Source organism: Ranitomeya variabilis, chromosome 1, assembly GCF_051348905.1.
Source record: "Ranitomeya variabilis isolate aRanVar5 chromosome 1, aRanVar5.hap1, whole genome shotgun sequence".
Classification (NCBI taxonomy): Eukaryota; Metazoa; Chordata; class Amphibia; order Anura; family Dendrobatidae; genus Ranitomeya; species Ranitomeya variabilis.
The window spans coordinates 14,591,697-14,610,906 of NC_135232.1; the positions used below are offsets into that span (position 1 = coordinate 14,591,697).

Sequence of the window (19,210 nt, forward strand, 5' to 3'; positions counted from 1 at the left end):
CACACTTTACTGTGAGACGCCCCCCTCTCTTCGTCATCGGGACCACTCCCCCCCCCCCCACCCACCATATGCACATTTTATCTGTACCCGGCGTATAAGACGACCCCCGACTTAAGAAGATTTTGAGGGGTTAAAAAGTCGTCTTATACGCCGGAAAATACGGTATTCATTATTAACATATATATATATATATATATATATATATTCATTCAGGATTTCCTTAGTATTGCACAGGTGATAATTTCATCACCTGTTCAAGCATTAATTCCATCACCTATGCAATGCTAAGGAAATCAGGAAAACTTGACCTGTTGGTGGGTCCTGAGGACTGGAGTATAGAAACATTGGCCTAAGGGCACGATCGGAACCCTAAAGGTACGTGTCCACCTTCTGGATGGCCGGCGGTTTGGACGGAGTGGCAAACCCGCTCCGCCCTAAGCTCCGCCCCCTTCTGTGACGCGATGATGCCGGATGTGCTCATTGCACACATCCGGAATCATCGCACCCCATTCATAGGGCCCTGTGTTTTACCTTGCAGCGGCGCAGCGTCACCGCAAGGTAAACGGACATGCTGCGATCTTAAAAGACGCGCCGCATGTCCGGAATCGCAGGGCCGACGGGTGCGTGTTACCACGCATAGTTGAGACGGGATTTGATAAAATCCCCTCCACTATGCTGTAACATCTGGATGCTGCGTGTTTGACGCTGCGGCTCTGCGCAGCATCAAACACGCAGCGTTTCCTGAACGTGGAAACTACCCTTAGAAGCCTGCAACAGCACTGAAGGCACATTAACCCCTTAAGGACCAAACCACTTTGTACATTAATGGCCAAGCCTCATTTTACAATTCTGACCAGAGCCTACCACTCATTGTTCACCGAGCTTTGTGAAAACCCGCAAAAGTTTTTTTGAGTACACTAGAAAGTCTGAACAGAGCTTCCAAGAACTGCTGCATCGTGTGTGAGAACCCATCACCAGGCAGGACACCTCGTGAGGAACGTCTTTTGGTGACCCTAAGGTATGTAATTTTGAAAAAGAAACACCTGTCATTAATCTTGTTCTAAATGCCATTTACTGATTTTTTTTCCCCCATTTTCTTTTCCACGGATTCCAGGCTACCGGAGAGACCTTAAGAGCTCTACTAGTGATGAGCGAATATACTCGTTACTCAAGATTTCCCCGAGCACGCTCAGGTGTCCTCCGAGTATTTTTTAATACTCGTAAATTTACTTTTTATTGCCGCAGCTGAATGATTTACATCTGTTAGCCAGCATGTGGGGGTTCCCTAGAAATCTCGAGTAACGAGTATATTCGCTCATCACTAATATCTACATTTTCAATTTCGGATTGGACTGTCCACCCTTTCTGGGATTGTTGGAGACACCTGCATTGTGTGACATGCTGCGTGCGGAAATCCTCCCCCAACCCACAACTGAACTCTGGCTGAAAAATGCAGGAAAATTCAAGGAAATTTGTAATTTTCCAAACTGTGTGGGGGCTGTGGACGGCAAACACATTTGGCTTCTGAAACCTGCTGGAAGTGGATCTGAGTATTTCAATTATAAAAAATACTTTTCCATTGTTCTCATGGTTTGGTTTGCTGGCAGCTAAATGGCGCATTTTGGGAACACCAATTAATCTTAAAATTGAGACAGTTCATGAGATTGTGAAAGCGTGTGTTGTTCTGCATAATTACATCCTGTCAAAAGAGCAACCCCACTTCAAACTTGAGGAACCTGTTAAATACCACATTGCCGAATTACCATGCTCGCCCTCTGAGGACTACAGTGGAAGTTGCCCAAATGAGGGATAAATTGGCTGCCTACTTTGTTTCTGATATTGGACGTGTGGCATGGCAAGATGAAATGGTTTAAGCTGTAAATAAGTCAAGTGTACCTGTAATGTTACCTGTACTGTTTGCTGACTGTAATATTGACACCTTAACTGTAACACCCGTTAATACTTCACTCAACAATACACACGTTTAAATAAAGAGATAAAGAAAACACAGTGAGACAGTTATTGTGAAACAAAAGAATTTTTACTAACAAAAATAAAAACCATTTAAAATTTTACATAAAAAAAGGAAAATAATGTGATTTACTTTTAGGGTCTGCGGGAGGGAGTTACAGGGTGGACCTGGGGGTGTCGGGCTGAGATGGTAGGCTAGGAGTGGTTGAGGAATTAGGGGAAGAGGAAATGGCAGTCAATTGGAGGATTGGGTCAAAAATATTGGACACATTGGGGGAAGAGGACACTTTAGAAGTGGAAAAACAAGTTGGAAGGGATTGACACATTGGATGGGAAAGAACCAAAGGAAGGTGTGGACAGACTTGGGAAAAAAAGACACATTCGGAGGGGAGGGTGGAGGGGGTGTTTAATGTCTCTTTCCTTTTCGCTTCCTGGCCTTTGTTTTGCTGCTTCTTCGGCCTTTTGGTTCCTGTTGCTGCCTGATGGGAGTGGAAGGCTGGGCTGCTGCACTCGGCTGCATGGTTGAAGAGGAAGGCTGGGCTGCTGCACTAGGCTGCATGGTTGAAGAGGAAGGCTGGGCTGCTGCACTCGGCTGTACGGTTGAAGAGGAAGGCTGGGCTGCTGCACTCGGCTGTGTGGTTGAAGGGGAAGGCTGGGCTGCTGCACTCAGCGGCATGGTGTAGCTGGGTACTGTTGGAACAGTCCTAATGTCCAGCGGTGGTTGTGGTGGTGGTGGATAGTTGTTGTGAACTCTGTTTCCATGCTCCCTCTTGTGGTCACAGGTGGTATGGTGTGACTTTTGTTTTGGGCTCCCCCTGGTGGCTTTGTTTGTTATCCTGTGTATCTGTGGCTTATCAGCTGCCTCATTAGTCACTGGGAGGTTCCTATATAGCTCTGTTTCACTTCCACTTGTTGCCGGCTGTCAATGTATTCAGTGCCTTTCTGATTACTCCTGATAATCTTCGGTTCCTGTCTCTTCTGAGAAGCTAAGTTCTGTTTACTCATTTTTTGCTCATCAGTCTGCAATATTATTTCCGTGTATGATGAGTTTAGTCCAGCTTGCTAATATGTGATTTTTCCGCTGGTTAACTCTGGGGTCAGAGTTGCTTCCCCCGCATCGTGAGTCAGTGCGGGGGCTCGAGTAATCTCTGCGTGGATTTTTTGAATAGGGTTTTAAATTGACCGCACAGTTCCCTTTCAATTTTCTGCTATCTAGTGTTAGTGGGCCTCATTTGCTAAATCTAATTTCATCTCTGCGTTTGTGCTTTCCCCTTAACTCACCGTTAATATTTGTGGGGGGCTATTCTATATCTTTGGGGTCATTTCACTGAGGCAAGCGAGGACTTTCGTTCCCTCTAGGAGTAGTCAGTTTCTCCGGCCGTGACGAGACGTCTAGGAATTTTTTAGGTAACGTTCCACGGCTACTTTTAGTTGTGTGCGGATAGGATCAGGTTGCGGTCAATTCAGTTACCACTTCCCCAGAGTTTGTAGTCTGTTCAGGTACTTAGCTAGTCTGACTTGCGATCCTTGCCACTAGGATCATAACAGATAGTGCCACTGATGCTGTTCTGGAGCTTGTTGTCCTGTAGGGAATGAAGTTTGTGCCTGCTGCTGATATCGGGACCGCTGTATGTCCTCTGTGTGAGCAGACTGACAGACCTTCATCACATAGAGCTGGACATCAGGACTAAGGTTTTCCATCACGACCTGTTCCATAGCGGAAAAATAATGTTGCGCCGGTCTATTAAGGTCGGCTTCCAGGCGGTCAAGGTGTCTGTGGACTTCCTGGAATAGTGTGTTCACATGAGAGATCCCACTATCCAGTCTTTCTACAACCGCCTTGATCCCAGTCTGGAAGACCGAGATTAAGTGAATTAACTCAGGCATGACTGACCTCTCCCAGGCCCTCTGCCGCTGGCGAGCAGACCCAAGTAAAGTAGTGGCAGATGGCTGGCAGAGAGGAAAACCAGATGGACCGGCTTCCTATTCCCTAGCCTGTGAAGGCTGCCTGGTTGCTCCATCACTGGTGGATGAGTGGGCCTGCTTGTTGGCTGGTCGATAAGGGGCCGCTCCAACAGAGGACGAATCCAGGTTGTGTGGTGCTGCTCCAGGTTCTGTGTGGAAAATAAATGAAAAACATTAGTAAAAAAAACCCCAAAAGTTTAAATAATAGTAAGACAACACAAAAGATACTCACGTTCGCTGAGCAACCGCAGGCTTCAAAAAAGAAAGCCGATGATGCTACTTGTATTTTCTGATTTTTCGAGCAGCACCACTTCGAACCCGAATCTCCTCTCTCATGTCCTTATTGAAGCGATCCTTCATCGATCGCCAATGGACTTTTATACTCTTCACTGTGAAGGGGGAAAAAAAAAAAATTGTAAAAAATGAAAGACATCAACATTTACATTTACAGCAAAACAGACGCATAAGACCACATTGCAATTCTTACGAAAATCCTTTCTGACTTGTGGCCTTGCATAGTCCCAATCATCCAACAGCGATCTGGACACTTCTTCCCAGAGTCATCGGATCAAGGCTGAGTCGGAATGATTCCGATCACGGGGGTCCCACAACGCTGCTCGCTCTTGCACTGCTTGAATAAGTAGGTCATTATCTATGTCACGTTGTGGAACATATAGATGAAATACAAAAAAAGACTTTGTAAGTAAAACTGAAAACAAATTCAATTACAACTCTGATAAAGGCTACTTACAACCAATCTTTCCTCATCAGCAACTTAAGGCCGACGACCCTGGGAAGATTCATTTCCACTTGACTGCTCCTGCTCTTCTGCACGGAAGGTTGAAGTAAAGAAAATACATGATTTACCACATGTTTAGTATTGACAGTCAATACACCTGAGAAGAGAGAAGAACAGCGCTCCATCCAGGTGTGAAATGTGAAAAAGTAGTTTATTGTGCCATAAACAGCAACGTTTCGGCCCTAAAAGGCCTTTATCAAGCATAACATACAGAGCTCATGACCAGCATTATATAGTGTGTATGCCACGCAGGGCACCAATCACCATACAGCCGCCCACCACTCAATACAATTAATAAAATATTACAAAAAACAGCAATCAAAACATATTAAAACATCGTTCCCATACCACTTGTATCTCCTTTATACATCACCTAAAAAATTGCCTTCATCCCCTTAGTAGTAACATAGTTTACATGTTAGTATCCCACATAGTCCGCCCCCAGTACCTATGTCATCCTAACCCTCCACCAATCATCACATAGCCATGTGGACAAACATAAACAAAGTAGAACCAATCGGATCCAATCTTCAAGTGGCGCCAGAAATGCCATGCCACCAATCTCCATCATCTTCTCAGGGGAATTCTGCTGTCCAACCTATCGTATAGTCCCTGACATACCTCAGGGTATCGGGTGTCATAGATCGGCGCCACCGCTCCAGGTGTAACCCATCTCCTGGATACAGCGCAGCAGCGGACGGGACACAGGAGCGCGTCGCCATCCGGAAGTACCCGCATCACGTGACCGTGGGGCGGACCCACCATCCGCAGCGCACACCCGCCCGTCCATCTTCACCGCTGCATCCGGCCAGGAGCGTCACCTAGGAGACCAGGACGCACACCATCCAGTACCACCCCTAAAGGAAACACAGATCCAATTTTAGTACTCTTAAAGCACATCTCCATATATTGCCCACGATCCAACGCTATATCATTTGTGATGTATGTTAACCTAGATGCTAACAAAAAAAGGAAAGAGGGGGGCGGAGGAGAAATGGAAGGGGCAAAAGCAACAAGAGAAGAGAAAAGCAAAAAGAAAAGAAAGGGGATAAAATGTAAACACATTATGCATCAAAAGAAAACTTTTAAAAACAGCATATCACGATAAAGAAGCCACCCGCCCACATACTAGCAGCACTTTAGAGGCCACAGGACAGTAAATTGAAATCAATATTTAAACCTCTAGGTTGTAGGGACCCTAGCGTGTAAATCCACCGCAGTTCTTTATTTTTCAAAATCTGTAACCTGTTACCACCCCTCCTCAAAGCCGGGACACTATCAATCACCCTAAATCTCAATTGGTTCACAGAGTGTCTGCTCTCAATAAAATGTTTAGGGACTGGTAGTTCCGTAAGTCCTGTTCTCACCGTGCTCTTGTGTTTGCTAATGCGGGCTCTCACCTCCATCGTTGTTTCACCAACATAGGTGAGCCCGCATGGGCACACAATCATATATACAACATAGCTTGAGGAGCAGGTGTACCTTTCTTTTAGGAAGATTTTCTCTCCCGTATGAGGATGATAAAAAAATTCCCCTTTTAACATGTTATTGCAACAGGCACAGCCCAAACATGGGAAATTCCCATGTTTGGCCGCGCTCAGGGTAGTCTGAACCATGGACTTGGAGGCTCCAATATCTGACTTAACCAATCGATCCCGTAGATTACGTCCCCTCCTATACGACATCATGGGATACATCACAAAATTTGGGACAGACGGAAGACCCCGTTGTAGTAGGGTCCAGTGTCTCTTTAGTATATTACCAACCCGTCCACTCACCAAATTGTATGTTGACACAAAAGGGATCCTATCACATGTCTGCTGCACCCGGGTTTTCTTCCGAATACTCTCACGGGAACAATCAATAGCCCTATCCTTATATCTCATGACCTCTCTTGCTGGATATCCCCTTGCAATGAACTTGTTGCACATATCATCGAGCCGTGAATCTACCCGCCCCTCATCAGAGACTATCCTCCTCACCCTTAGTAACTGACTCCAAGGAAGAGAACTAACCATTCTCCTTGGATGATTACTATCAAAAGATAATAGACCGTTCCTGTCGGTTTCTTTCACAAAAATATCTGTGCTCAATCTATTACCATCCTTATAGACTAAGGTATCCAGGAACTGTACCTGTCGTGTGGAAGATGTCAAAGTAAATTTTAGCTCGGGGTAGATTTGGTTGAGAAACCCATGGAAGTTGTCCAACTCATTAGGGTCCCCCTCCCATACCAGAAAAATGTCATCTATATAACGCCACCAGGCTCTGACATGGCGCCAGAGGTTGGAATACGTACTTGTCCTCGAGCACCGCCATGTAGATGTTGGCGTAAGTGGGGGCCACATTGGACCCCATGGCGGTACCCCTCAATTGCAACCTCTGGCGCCATGTCAGAGCCTGGTGGCGTTATATAGATGACATTTTTCTGGTATGGGAGGGGGACCCTAATGAGTTGGACAACTTCCATGGGTTTCTCAACCAAATCTACCCCGAGCTAAAATTTACTTTGACATCTTCCACACGACAGGTACAGTTCCTGGATACCTTAGTCTATAAGGATGGTAATAGATTGAGCACAGATATTTTTGTGAAAGAAACCGACAGGAACGGTCTATTATCTTTTGATAGTAATCATCCAAGGAGAATGGTTAGTTCTCTTCCTTGGAGTCAGTTACTAAGGGTGAGGAGGATAGTCTCTGATGAGGGGCGGGTAGATTCACGGCTCGATGATATGTGCAACAAGTTCATTGCAAGGGGATATCCAGCAAGAGAGGTCATGAGATATAAGGATAGGGCTATTGATTGTTCCCGTGAGAGTATTCGGAAGAAAACCCGGGTGCAGCAGACATGTGATAGGATCCCTTTTGTGTCAACATACAATTTGGTGAGTGGACGGGTTGGTAATATACTAAAGAGACACTGGACCCTACTACAACGGGGTCTTCCGTCTGTCCCAAATTTTGTGATGTATCCCATGATGTCGTATAGGAGGGGACGTAATCTACGGGATCGATTGGTTAAGTCAGATATTGGAGCCTCCAAGTCCATGGTTCAGACTACCCTGAGCGCGGCCAAACATGGGAATTTCCCATGTTTGGGCTGTGCCTGTTGCAATAACATGTTAAAAGGGGAATTTTTTTATCATCCTCATACGGGAGAGAAAATCTTCCTAAAAGAAAGGTACACCTGCTCCTCAAGCTATGTTGTATATATGATTGTGTGCCCATGCGGGCTCACCTATGTTGGTGAAACAACGATGGAGGTGAGAGCCCGCATTAGCAAACACAAGAGCACGGTGAGAACAGGACTTACGGAACTACCAGTCCCTAAACATTTTATTGAGAGCAGACACTCTGTGAACCAATTGAGATTTAGGGTGATTGATAGTGTCCCGGCTTTGAGGAGGGGTGGTAACAGGTTACAGATTTTGAAAAATAAAGAACTGCGGTGGATTTACACGCTAGGGTCCCTACAACCTAGAGGTTTAAATATTGATTTCAATTTACTGTCCTGTGGCCTCTAAAGTGCTGCTAGTATGTGGGCGGGTGGCTTCTTTATCGTGATATGCTGTTTTTAAAAGTTTTCTTTTGATGCATAATGTGTTTACATTTTATCCCCTTTCTTTTCTTTTTGCTTTTCTCTTCTCTTGTTGCTTTTGCCCCTTCCATTTCTCCTCCGCCCCCCTCTTTCCTTTTTTTGTTAGCATCTAGGTTAACATACATCACAAATGATATAGCGTTGGATCGTGGGCAATATATGGAGATGTGCTTTAAGAGTACTAAAATTGGATCGGTGTTTCCTTTAGGGGTGGTACTGGATGGTGTGCGTCCTGGTCTCCTAGGTGACGCTCCTGGCCGGATGCAGCGGTGAAGATGGACGGGCGGGTGTGCGCTGCGGATGGTGGGTCCGCCCCACGGTCACGTGATGCGGGTACTTCCGGATGGCGACGCGCTCCTGTGTCCCGTCCGCTGCTGCGCTGTATCCAGGAGATGGGTTACACCTGGAGCGGTGGCGCCGATCTATGACACCCGATACCCTGAGGTATGTCAGGGACTATACGATAGGTTGGACAGCAGAATTCCCCTGAGAAGATGATGGAGATTGGTGGCATGGCATTTCTGGCGCCACTTGAAGATTGGATCCGATTGGTTCTACTTTGTTTATGTTTGTCCACATGGCTATGTGATGATTGGTGGAGGGTTAGGATGACATAGGTACTGGGGGCGGACTATGTGGGATACTAACATGTAAACTATGTTACTACTAAGGGGATGAAGGCAATTTTTTAGGTGATGTATAAAGGAGATACAAGTGGTATGGGAACGATGTTTTAATATGTTTTGATTGCTGTTTTTTGTAATATTTTATTAATTGTATTGAGTGGTGGGCGGCTGTATGGTGATTGGTGCCCTGCGTGGCATACACACTATATAATGCTGGTCATGAGCTCTGTATGTTATGCTTGATAAAGGCCTTTTAGGGCCGAAACGTTGCTGTTTATGGCACAATAAACTACTTTTTCACATTTCACACCTGGATGGAGCGCTGTTCTTCTCTCTTCTCTGTGATTCCTATGGTCCTGGATGGTTCCCTGGACTTGGACGGTGCGCTCCGGTGAGTGAGTGCTGTCAGCCTTCTGTTTATCTCTTAGTCAATACACCTGAATCAGTAAATCAAATGTGATTACATAATCAGTGTCAGCTTCAGTGGAGGACATGTTGGAAGAGCAGCCAGAAGTCAAATGAAACACTAGAGAAAAGAACCGATAAGAAAAATGTAACTTGTTAAGAGCCAAACATAATGTAGCCCCCCTCCCCCCCAAAAAAGAACAATGGACACCAATATTTACATTACAGGCAGTAGTCCAACAGCACAGCAGTCAGGCAGCACCAGGAAGGCGGCCGCACCAGGACGGCAGCACCAGGACGGCAGCGCCAGGACTAGAGCAGCACACAGTCTACAAGGAACAGAAAATAATTAGTACAAACTGCAAAGACAAACAGACATTTTCAAAGCTTCTATACTTACATCCAGAGTCTTGTGCTTCCATCCAGAGTCTTGAGAGTAATGGACTTCCTGTCTCCAGACCCCCTTTTATACATCAGGGATTTTGCAGGTGGTATAATTTCCTGGACATGACTAGTGTGAAGTACGCATGCGTATCAAACGCATGCGTATGCATGTCCTTGCGTACCAATGCGTTCCCATAGACAGTAATGCGTTTTTTTGACGCAATCATCCGCTTGTGCATGATTGCACAATATTTGAAGCCTCAAAAAATGCAACATGTTGCATTCGCCAGGCAATGCCGCACACCGCGAAATGACGCATGCGTATGTATGTCCCTGCTTACACCATATTAAAGATATGAACGCATGCGGATCATACGTTGTGCACAGAAACGCTAATGTGAACATGCAAATATGCCATTATAATACCCGGATATATTGCAGTGCCTGGTAGGGTGAACTGCCAGTACACTGTAGCATCCAGTACATTGTAATGCCCCGTACACTGTAGTGCCCAGTACATTGTGGTGTCCCGTACATTCTAGTGCCCAGTACATTGTGCTCAGCTCATGCTTCTGGAGACACGCATCAGTGGGGCTCAGGAGGAGGGGGTATTTGGAAGCTCATATTTTGGTGGATTTCTTTTGTTGTTAGCCACATCACTTTTCCAAAGCCTTTGTGCCATCAGTAATGTGGACACCTCCTACAATTCTGTTAACAAATGACGAACCTTAGTTGGGACTTCTGGGTTGACTAGAAGCTTTTATCTGAGGCATTTTGAGGTAAACAACATTTTGGATCACATTTATCCTGTGCTCTACGCTGAGAAATTACATCAGGGTTTCCATCTAAATCTAGAAAATAAATGATTCAGATGACACTTCCGATGGATCCATTCCCTATAATGAGGCAGCAGTTACTCTGGACTCTGTCTGGCCTTTGTTCAGAGGTGTCCTTTTCATAGATACACAAAACTGTGGTCAATCGCCCTTTTAAACACGCTTAAAAAGATGGTCACCGCTGAATCATAGGACAGAGTGCGTCCACAGTGCCTCCATCTGCTTCTTTATAGGGAATCTTCCACCAGAGGTTCTGTCTGAATCACAAGCTCAGACATTTATAGCACAGAACTTACAGAAATAAATGAAAGTAAAGGATGAAAGTAATATTAACAAATTTATAATTAGAAAAATGAAATCTGTGATTCCTAAATCATTAAAAAGAGGTGTGAAGGCTGCCCCGTTATTGATCAGTGCACCGCCAGACTCTGTACAGGAGCAGCCGCGCCATCACCAGACACTTCTGTAGTGAACAGTGAATGAAGCTTCACTGCACTGGAGACTTCACTTCCGTCATAATTGTCACACGCTGGCCATTATTACAGACTAGACATTATTACATACCTGTGGAAACATCTCCCGGAATCTCCTCCTTCCCGTCACTCACACACGGCTGATCCCCCCTCGTTATCGCTTCTTCTTCTGTCTCGTCCTTCACTTTATTCTTAGTCGGATCTTCCTCCTGATATATCAGATGTAACAATCAGCACAATACAAGAAACCACCAAAATCTGTGACACCTATGACCTTGATCAGAAATGTCCCCCCACATACAGGGCTCAGCGCCGTCTACCTGATGATCCTCCGGGATGTTGTGATTCTCCTCCGGACAGTCCTGGGGATACAGAGGACTGGGACATCTCTCTGGTGGATTTTTTTCCATGAGTTCATCTGTAGGAAACACAGTGGCATGTTAACCCCTTCATCCCGAAGCCTGTTTTCACCTTCCTGACCAGGCCAACTTTTACAATTCTGACCACTGTCGCTTTTTGAAGTCATAACTCTAGAATGATTCAACGGATCCCGCTGATTCGGAGAATGTTTTCTCGTGACATATAGTACATTATGATAGTGGTAAAAGTTCTTTGATATGACTTGTGCTTAATTGGTAAAAAAAAAGGAAATTTGGCGAACATTTCACAATTTTCAAACTTTTAATTTTTATGTCCTTAACCCCTTTCTGGCATCTGACGTACTATCCCGTCGAGGTGGGGTGGGCCCGTATGACCACCGACGGGATAGTACATCATATGCGATCGGCCGCACTCACGGGGGGAGCGCGGCCGAGTGTCAGCTGCATATTGCAGCTGACATCCGGCATTATGTGCCAGGAGCGGTCACGGACCGCCCCCGGCACATTAACCCCCGGCACACCGCGATCAAACATGATCGCGGTTTACCGGCGGTATAGGGAAGCATCACGCAGGGAGGGGGCTCCCTGCGGGCTTCCCTGAGACCCCCGCAGCAACGCGATGTGATCTCGTTGCTCCGAGGGTCTCCTACCTCCCTCCTCGCCGCAGGTCCCGGATCCAAGATGGCCGCGGCATCCGGGTCCTGCAGGGAGGGAGGTGGCTTACCGAGTGCCTGCTCAGAGCAGACACTGGTAAGCCTGCAGCCCTGCACAGCAGATCGCCGATCTGACAGAGTGCTGTGCACACAGTCAGATCACCGATCTGTAATGTCCCCCCCTGGGACAAAGTAAAAAAAAAAATTTTCCACATGTGTAAAAAAATAAATAAAAAATAAATTCCTAAATAAAGAAAAAAAAAAAATATTATTCCCATAAATACATTTCTTTATCTAAATAAAAAAACCAAAACAATAAAAGTACACATATTTAGTATCGCCGCGTCCGTAACGACCCAACCTATAAAACTGCCCCACTATTTAACCCCTTCAGTAAACACCGTGATAAAAAAAAAAAACGAGGCAAAAAACAACGCTTTATTACCATACCGCCGAACAAAAAGTGGAATAACACGCGATCAAAAAGACAGATATAAATAACCAGGGAACCGATGAAAACGTCATCTTGTCCCGCAAAAAACGAGCCGCCATACAGCATCATCAGCAAAAAAGTAAAAAAGTTATAGTCCTGAGAATAAAGCGATACCAAAGAAAAGCTATTCTATAGAAAAAATAATTAATCGTATAAAAGCGCCAAAACATAAAAAAATGATATAAATGAGATATCGCTGTAATCGTACTGACCAGAAGAATAAAACTGCTTTATCAATTTCACCAAACGCGGAACGGTATAAATGCCTCCCCCAAAAGCAATTCATGAATAGCTGGTTTTTGATCATTCTGCCTCACAAAAATCGGAATAAAAAGCGATCAAAAAATGTCATGTGCCCGAAAATGTTACCAATAAAAACGTCAACTCGTCCTGCAAAAAACAAGACCTCACATGACTCTGTGGACTCAAATATGGAAAAATTATAGATCTCAAAATGTGGTAACGCAAAAAATATTTTTTTGCAATAAAAAGCGTCTTTCAGTGTGTGACGGCTGCCAATCATAAAAATCCGCTAAATAACCCGCTATAAAAGCAAATCAAACCCCCCCTTCATCACCCCCTTAGTTAGGGAAAAATAAAAAAAAATGTATTTATTTCCATTATCCCATTAGGGTTAGGGCTAGGGTTATTATTAGGGTTAGGGTTATTGCTAGGGTTAGGGCTAGGGTTGGGGCTAAAGTTAGGGTTAGGATTACATTTACGGTTGGGAATAGGGTTGGGATTAGGGTTAGGGGTGTGTCAGGGTTAGGGGTGTGGTTAGGGTTACTGTTGGGATTAGGGTAAGGGGTGTGTTTGGATTAGGGTTTCAGTTATAATTGGGGGGTTTCCACTGTTCAGGCACATCAGGGGCTCTCCAAACGGGACATGGCATCCGATCTCAATTCCAGACAATTCTGCGTTGAAAAAGTAAAACAGTGCTCCTTCCCTTCAGAGCTCTCCCGTGTACCCAAACAGGGGTTTACCTCAACATATGGGGTATCGGCGTACTCAGGACAAATGGGACAACATCTTTTGGGGTCCAATTTCTCCTGTTACCCTTGGGAAAATACAAAACTGGGGGCTAAAAAATAAGTTTTGTCGGAAAAAAAAGATTTTTTATTTTCACGGCTCTGCGTTATAAACTGTAGTGAAACACTTGGGGGTTCAAAGTTCTCACAACACATCTAGATAAGTTCCTTGGGAGGTCTAGTTTCTAATCTGGGGTCACTTGTGGGGGGTTTCTACTGTTTGGGTACATCAGGGGCTCTGCAAATGCAACGTGACGCCTGCAGACCAATCCATTTAAGTCTGCATTCCAAATGGCGCTCCTTCCCTTCCGAGCTCTGTCATGCGCCCAAACAGTGGTTCCCCCCACATAGGGGGTATCAGCGTACTCAGGACAAATTGGACAACAACTTTTGCGGTCCAATTTATTATGTTACCCTTGTAAAAATACAAAGCTGGGGGCTAAAAAATCATTTCTGTGAAAAAAAAGAGGAATTTTTATTTTCACGGCTCTGCGTTATAAACTGTAGTGAAACACTTGGGGGTTCAAGGCTATCAAAACACATCTAGATAAGTTCCTTAGGGGGTCTACTTTCTAATTTCTTCTCTTACCCTTGGGAAAATAAAAAATGGGGGCGAAAAGATCATTTTTGTGAAAAAATATGATTTTATATTTTTTCGGCTCTGCATTATAAACTTCTGTGAAGCACTTGTTGGGTCAAAGTGCTCACCACACATCTAGATAAGTTCCTTAGGGGGTCTACTTTCCAAAATGGTGTCACTTGTGGGGGGTTTCAATGTTTAGGCACATCAGGGGCTCTCCAAACGCAACATGGCGTCCCATCTCAATTCCAGTCAATTTTGCATTGAAAAGTCAAATGGCACTCCTTTCCTTCCGAGCTCTGCCATGCGCCCAAACAGTGGTTTACCCCCACATATGGGGTATCGGCGTACTCAGGACAAATTGTACAACAACTTTTGGGGTCCATTTTCTCCTGTTACCCTTGGTAAAATAAAACAAATTGGAGCTGAAATAAATTTTGTGTGAAAAAAAGTTACCGTATATACTCGAGTATAAGCCGAGATTTTCAGCCCAAATTTTTGGGCTGAAAGTGCCCCTCTCGGCTTATACTCGAGGCATGATCGGTGGTGGGGTCGGCGGGTGAGGCCTGTCATATACTCACCTAGTTCCGGCGTTCCTGGCGCTCCCCCTGCCCGTCCCACGGTCTCCGGGTGCCGCAGCCTCTTCCCCTGAGCGGTCACGTGGGACCGCTCATTAGATTAATGAATAGGCTGCTCCACCCCCCCATAGGGGCGGAGCCGCATAATACATTTATCTAATCAGCGGTGCCGGTGACCGCTGACAGAGGAAGAGGCTGCGGCACCGAAGACCAGCTGTCCGGGGGAAGGAGCGGGACGCCGGGAGCAGGTAAGTATTACATATTCACCTGTCCTCGTTCCACACGCCGGGCGTCGCGCCATCTTCCCGGCGTCTCTCCGCACTGACTGTGCAGGTCAGAGGGCGCGATGATGCATATAGTGTGCGCGCCGCCCTCTGCCTGATCAGTCAGTGCGGAGAGACACTGGGACCGGACGCTGGGGAGCTGCAAGCAAGACAGGTGAGTATGTGTTTTTTTTTTATATTGCAGCAGCAGCAATGGCACAGCTTTATGTGGAGTATCTATGGGGCAACGGTGCAGAGCACTATATGGCAGAGCTATGGGGCAACGGTGCAGAGCACTATATGGCACAGCTATGGGGCAACGGTGCAGAGCACTATATGGCACAGCTATGGGGCAACGGTGCAGAGCACTATATGGCACAGCAATGGGGCAACGGTGCAGAGCACTATATGGCACAGCTATGGGGCAACGGTGCAGAGCACTATATGGCACAGCTATGGGGCAACGGTGCAGAGCACTATATGGCACAGCTATGGGGCAACGGTGCAGAGCACTATATGGCACAGCTATGGGGCAACGGTGCAGAGCACTATATGGCACAGCTATGGGGCAAAGGTGCAGAGCATTATATATATGGCACAGCTTTGGGGCAACGGTGTAGAGCACTATATGGCACAGCTATGGGGCAACAGTGCAGAGCATTATATATATGGCACAGCTATGGGGCAACGGTGCAGAGCACTATATGGCACAGCTATGGGGCAACGGTGCAGAGCATTATATATATATGGCACAGCTATGGGGCAACGGTGCAGAGCATTGTATATATAGCACATCTATGGGGCAACGGTGCAGAGCATTATATGTATGGCACAGCTATGGGGCAATGGTGCAGAGCATTATATATATGGCACAGCTATGGGGCAACGGTGCAGAGCATTATATATATGGCACAGCTATCTATGGGGCAATGGTGCAGAGCATTGTATATATGGCACAGCTTTATGTGGAGCATCTATGGGGCCATAATGAACGGTGCAGAGCATTATATGTGGCACAGCTTTATGTGGAGCATCTATGGGGCAACGGTGCAGAGCACTATATATAAGGCACAGCTTTATGTGGAGCATCTATGGGGCCATAATCAAAGGTCAAAGGTGCAGAGCATTATATATGGCACAGCTATCTATGGGGCCATAATCAAAGGTGCAGAGCATTATATATGGCACAGCTATCTATGGGGCCATAATCAAAGGTGCAGAGCATTGTATATATGGCACAGCTTTCTATGGAGCATCTATGGGGCTATACTGAATGGTGCAGAGCATTATATATGGCACAGCTTTATGTGGAGCATCTATGGGGCCATAATGAACGGTATGGAGCATCTATTTTTAATTTTGAAATTCACCGGTAGCTGCTGCATTTTCCACCCTAGGCTTATACTCGAGTCAATAAGTTTTCCCAGTTTCTTGTGGCAAAATTAGGGGGGGTCGGCTTATACTCGAGTATATACGGTATTTTTTTTTTTACTTTCACAAGGGTAAACAGGAGAAAATGGACAATACAATTTGTTTTGCAATTTCTCCTGAGTATGCTGATACCCCATATGTGGGGGAATCTACTGTTTGGGTGCACAGGAGGGCTTGGAAGGGAAGGAGCGCCATTTCACTTTTTGAATGTAAAATTTGCTAGAGTTATTAGCGGATGCCTTGTAACGTTTGGAGAGCCCCTGATGTGCCTAAACAGTGGAAACCCCCCACAAGTGACACCACTTTGGAAATTATAACCCTTGGGAATTTATCTACAGATGTAGTGACGATATTGACTCCATGCGTGTTTTCCAAAAACAGGCAGCAGAGGATGCAAATTGCCGTTGTAGTGACTAGTACGCTGTAGTGACCAGTACATTATGCCCAGCTCATGCTTCTGGAGACCCGCTCCTGTAAATTAGGTGGGCTCTCATCACTACAGAAATGTCAAACATGTGGGCGCTAAATGTTGTTTAGGCACAATGGGGCTCAGAAGGGAGGGGGGCATTTGAATTTGGGAGTGCAGAATTTGCTGAATTTCTTTTTTTTTTTTCCCTCGCTTTTCCAGAGCCTTTGTGCTACCAGTAAGGTGGAAGCCCCCTATATTTTCGTTAAAAGATGACAGACCTGAGTGGGGACTTGCTTTTTTTTGTGGATTGAGTTGAAGCTTTTATTGGGAACATTTTACATAACGTTTGAGATCACATTTATCTGGCGCGGTACGTTGAGCACTTACTTTGGGGATTACATCTGAATATCAGAGCGACGTGATTCAGATGAAATCCCTGATGGATCCATTCACTATAATGAGGCAGCAGTTACTCTTGACGCCGTCTGGCCTCTGATCAGCAGTGTCCATTTCAGGAGTGCACAAAAGTGTGGCCTTTTATGCAATCCTAAAAAGACGGACACCGCCGGATCACAGGTCCTATGGCGTCCACAGTGCCTCCATCTGCCTCACTATAGGGAATCTTCCGCCGGGGGTTCTGTCTGAATCACGTATTTCAGAGACTTACACAGAAACCTCGATGTAAGCGCTCAGCATAGAGTGCAGGATAAATGTGCCGAACCTTACTGCGATCTTTGGGAGGCGGAATGAAAAAATCAATAGCATGTGAAGAATTGGTTTTATTTATTTTTTTACATCGTTCCTCGTGCAGGATAAGTGATTAGACGACTTTATTCTTCGGTTCGGTGCGATAACAGCAATACCAGATTTATAGTGGGTTTTTTCAGGAACTGCTTTTTGTCTTATTTTTTTTATTATACTGTTCCGCATGTGGCAAAATTGATAAAGCAGTTTTATTCTTTGGGTCAGTACGATTACAGCAATACCACATTTATATTTTTTTTAATGTTTTGGTGCTTTTACATAAATACGTTTATAGAAAAAATATTTTTACATACCTTTATTCTGAGAGCTATAACTTTTATTTTTCTGCTGATGGAGATGTATGGGGGCTTCTTTTTTGCAAGACAAGATGATATTTTCAGTGGTACAATTTTAATTTACATCCGTCTTTTTGAGCACGTTTTATTGCACTTTTTGTTCGGCGGTATGATGATAAAGCATTGTTTTTTGCCTAGTTTTTTATTTTTTTACGGCGTTCATTGAAGGGGTTAACAAGTAGGATTGTATTATAGAGCGGGTTGTTATGGATGCGGTGATACCAAATATGTGTACTTTTATTCTTTGGTTTTTTTTTATTTACAAAAATATGTTTATTTATTGGAAATATACATACATATTTTTTTCGTTATTTTGGATTTATTTTTATTTATTTTTTTTTTTACACATTATAATATATATAATTTTTTTTTAAAACGTTTTTACATTGTCCCAGTATCGGACATCACTAAATAATGCCAGATCGCTGATCTGACACTTTGCTCTGCCTAGTATCAGATCAGGTTCTGACAGGCAGGGAAGGAGGAGTCTCAGGTCCTGCTCTCAGCAGGCACTTACAAGCCACCTCTCTGCAGGACCCCGGGGCCATATTGGTGCCTATGGTCTCCATAGACACCCTCAGGACAACACGATCGCAGAGGGTTTAAATGCCTGAGATTGGTGCTAGCACTGATCGTGGACATTGTTGCGGGGTGTCAGCTATCACATACAGCGGACACCCGCACCCGATCGCTGTGGCGCTCAGTGTGAGGCTGCGAAACCAATGCGCCGTTCTAGTACTGCTGTTTGCATGAATGCACCTCCCGCAGAGCAGTACTAGTACGGCGCATGTTATGAAGGGGTTAAAGTTTGGACACCCCTGGACAAAATTACTATTATTGTGAACAGTTAAGCAAGTTGAAGATGAAATTATCTCTAAGGGATGAAGTTAAAGATGACAAATTTCATTTGTATTTGAAGCAAAAAAAAAGGAGAATGTGCCGATGCAAAAGTCTGGGCACCCTGCATAGTTAGTACCAAGTAGCGCCCCCTTTTACAAGCATCACAGCTTGTAAATGGTTTTTGTAGCCAGACAAGAGTCTCAATTCTTGTTTGAGGGATTTTCCACCATTCTTCCTTGGAGAATTCCTCCAGTTCTGTGAGATTCCTGGGTCGTCTTGCTTCCTCTGCTATTTTTAGGTTTAGCGCAAATTTCCAATGATGATCAAATCAGGGGACTGTGAGGGCCATTGTAAAACCTTCAGCTTGCCCCTTCTGAGGTCATGTATGGTGGATTG

The 19,210-nt window shown here is 45.1% G+C and overlaps 2 protein-coding genes across 3 annotated transcripts in view; both read right to left on the bottom strand.

Moving 5' to 3' along the window:
- The window catches only part of LOC143793496 (uncharacterized), a 606,170-nt gene that overhangs the window by 358,027 nt on the left and 228,933 nt on the right, over window positions 1-19,210 (bottom strand). The gene's annotated exons all lie outside the window — the stretch shown is intronic.
- Window positions 1-19,210, bottom strand: part of LOC143793559 (uncharacterized) — a 62,494-nt gene that overhangs the window by 18,460 nt on the left and 24,824 nt on the right. Inside the window, exons 7-8 of the mRNA XM_077280628.1 lie at window positions 11,380-11,477; window positions 11,151-11,268 (exon numbers count right to left, since the gene is read on the bottom strand). Of these exons, the coding sequence (XP_077136743.1) occupies window positions 11,151-11,268; window positions 11,380-11,477 (216 nt within the window). The remainder of the gene's footprint in view (window positions 1-11,150; window positions 11,269-11,379; window positions 11,478-19,210) is intronic.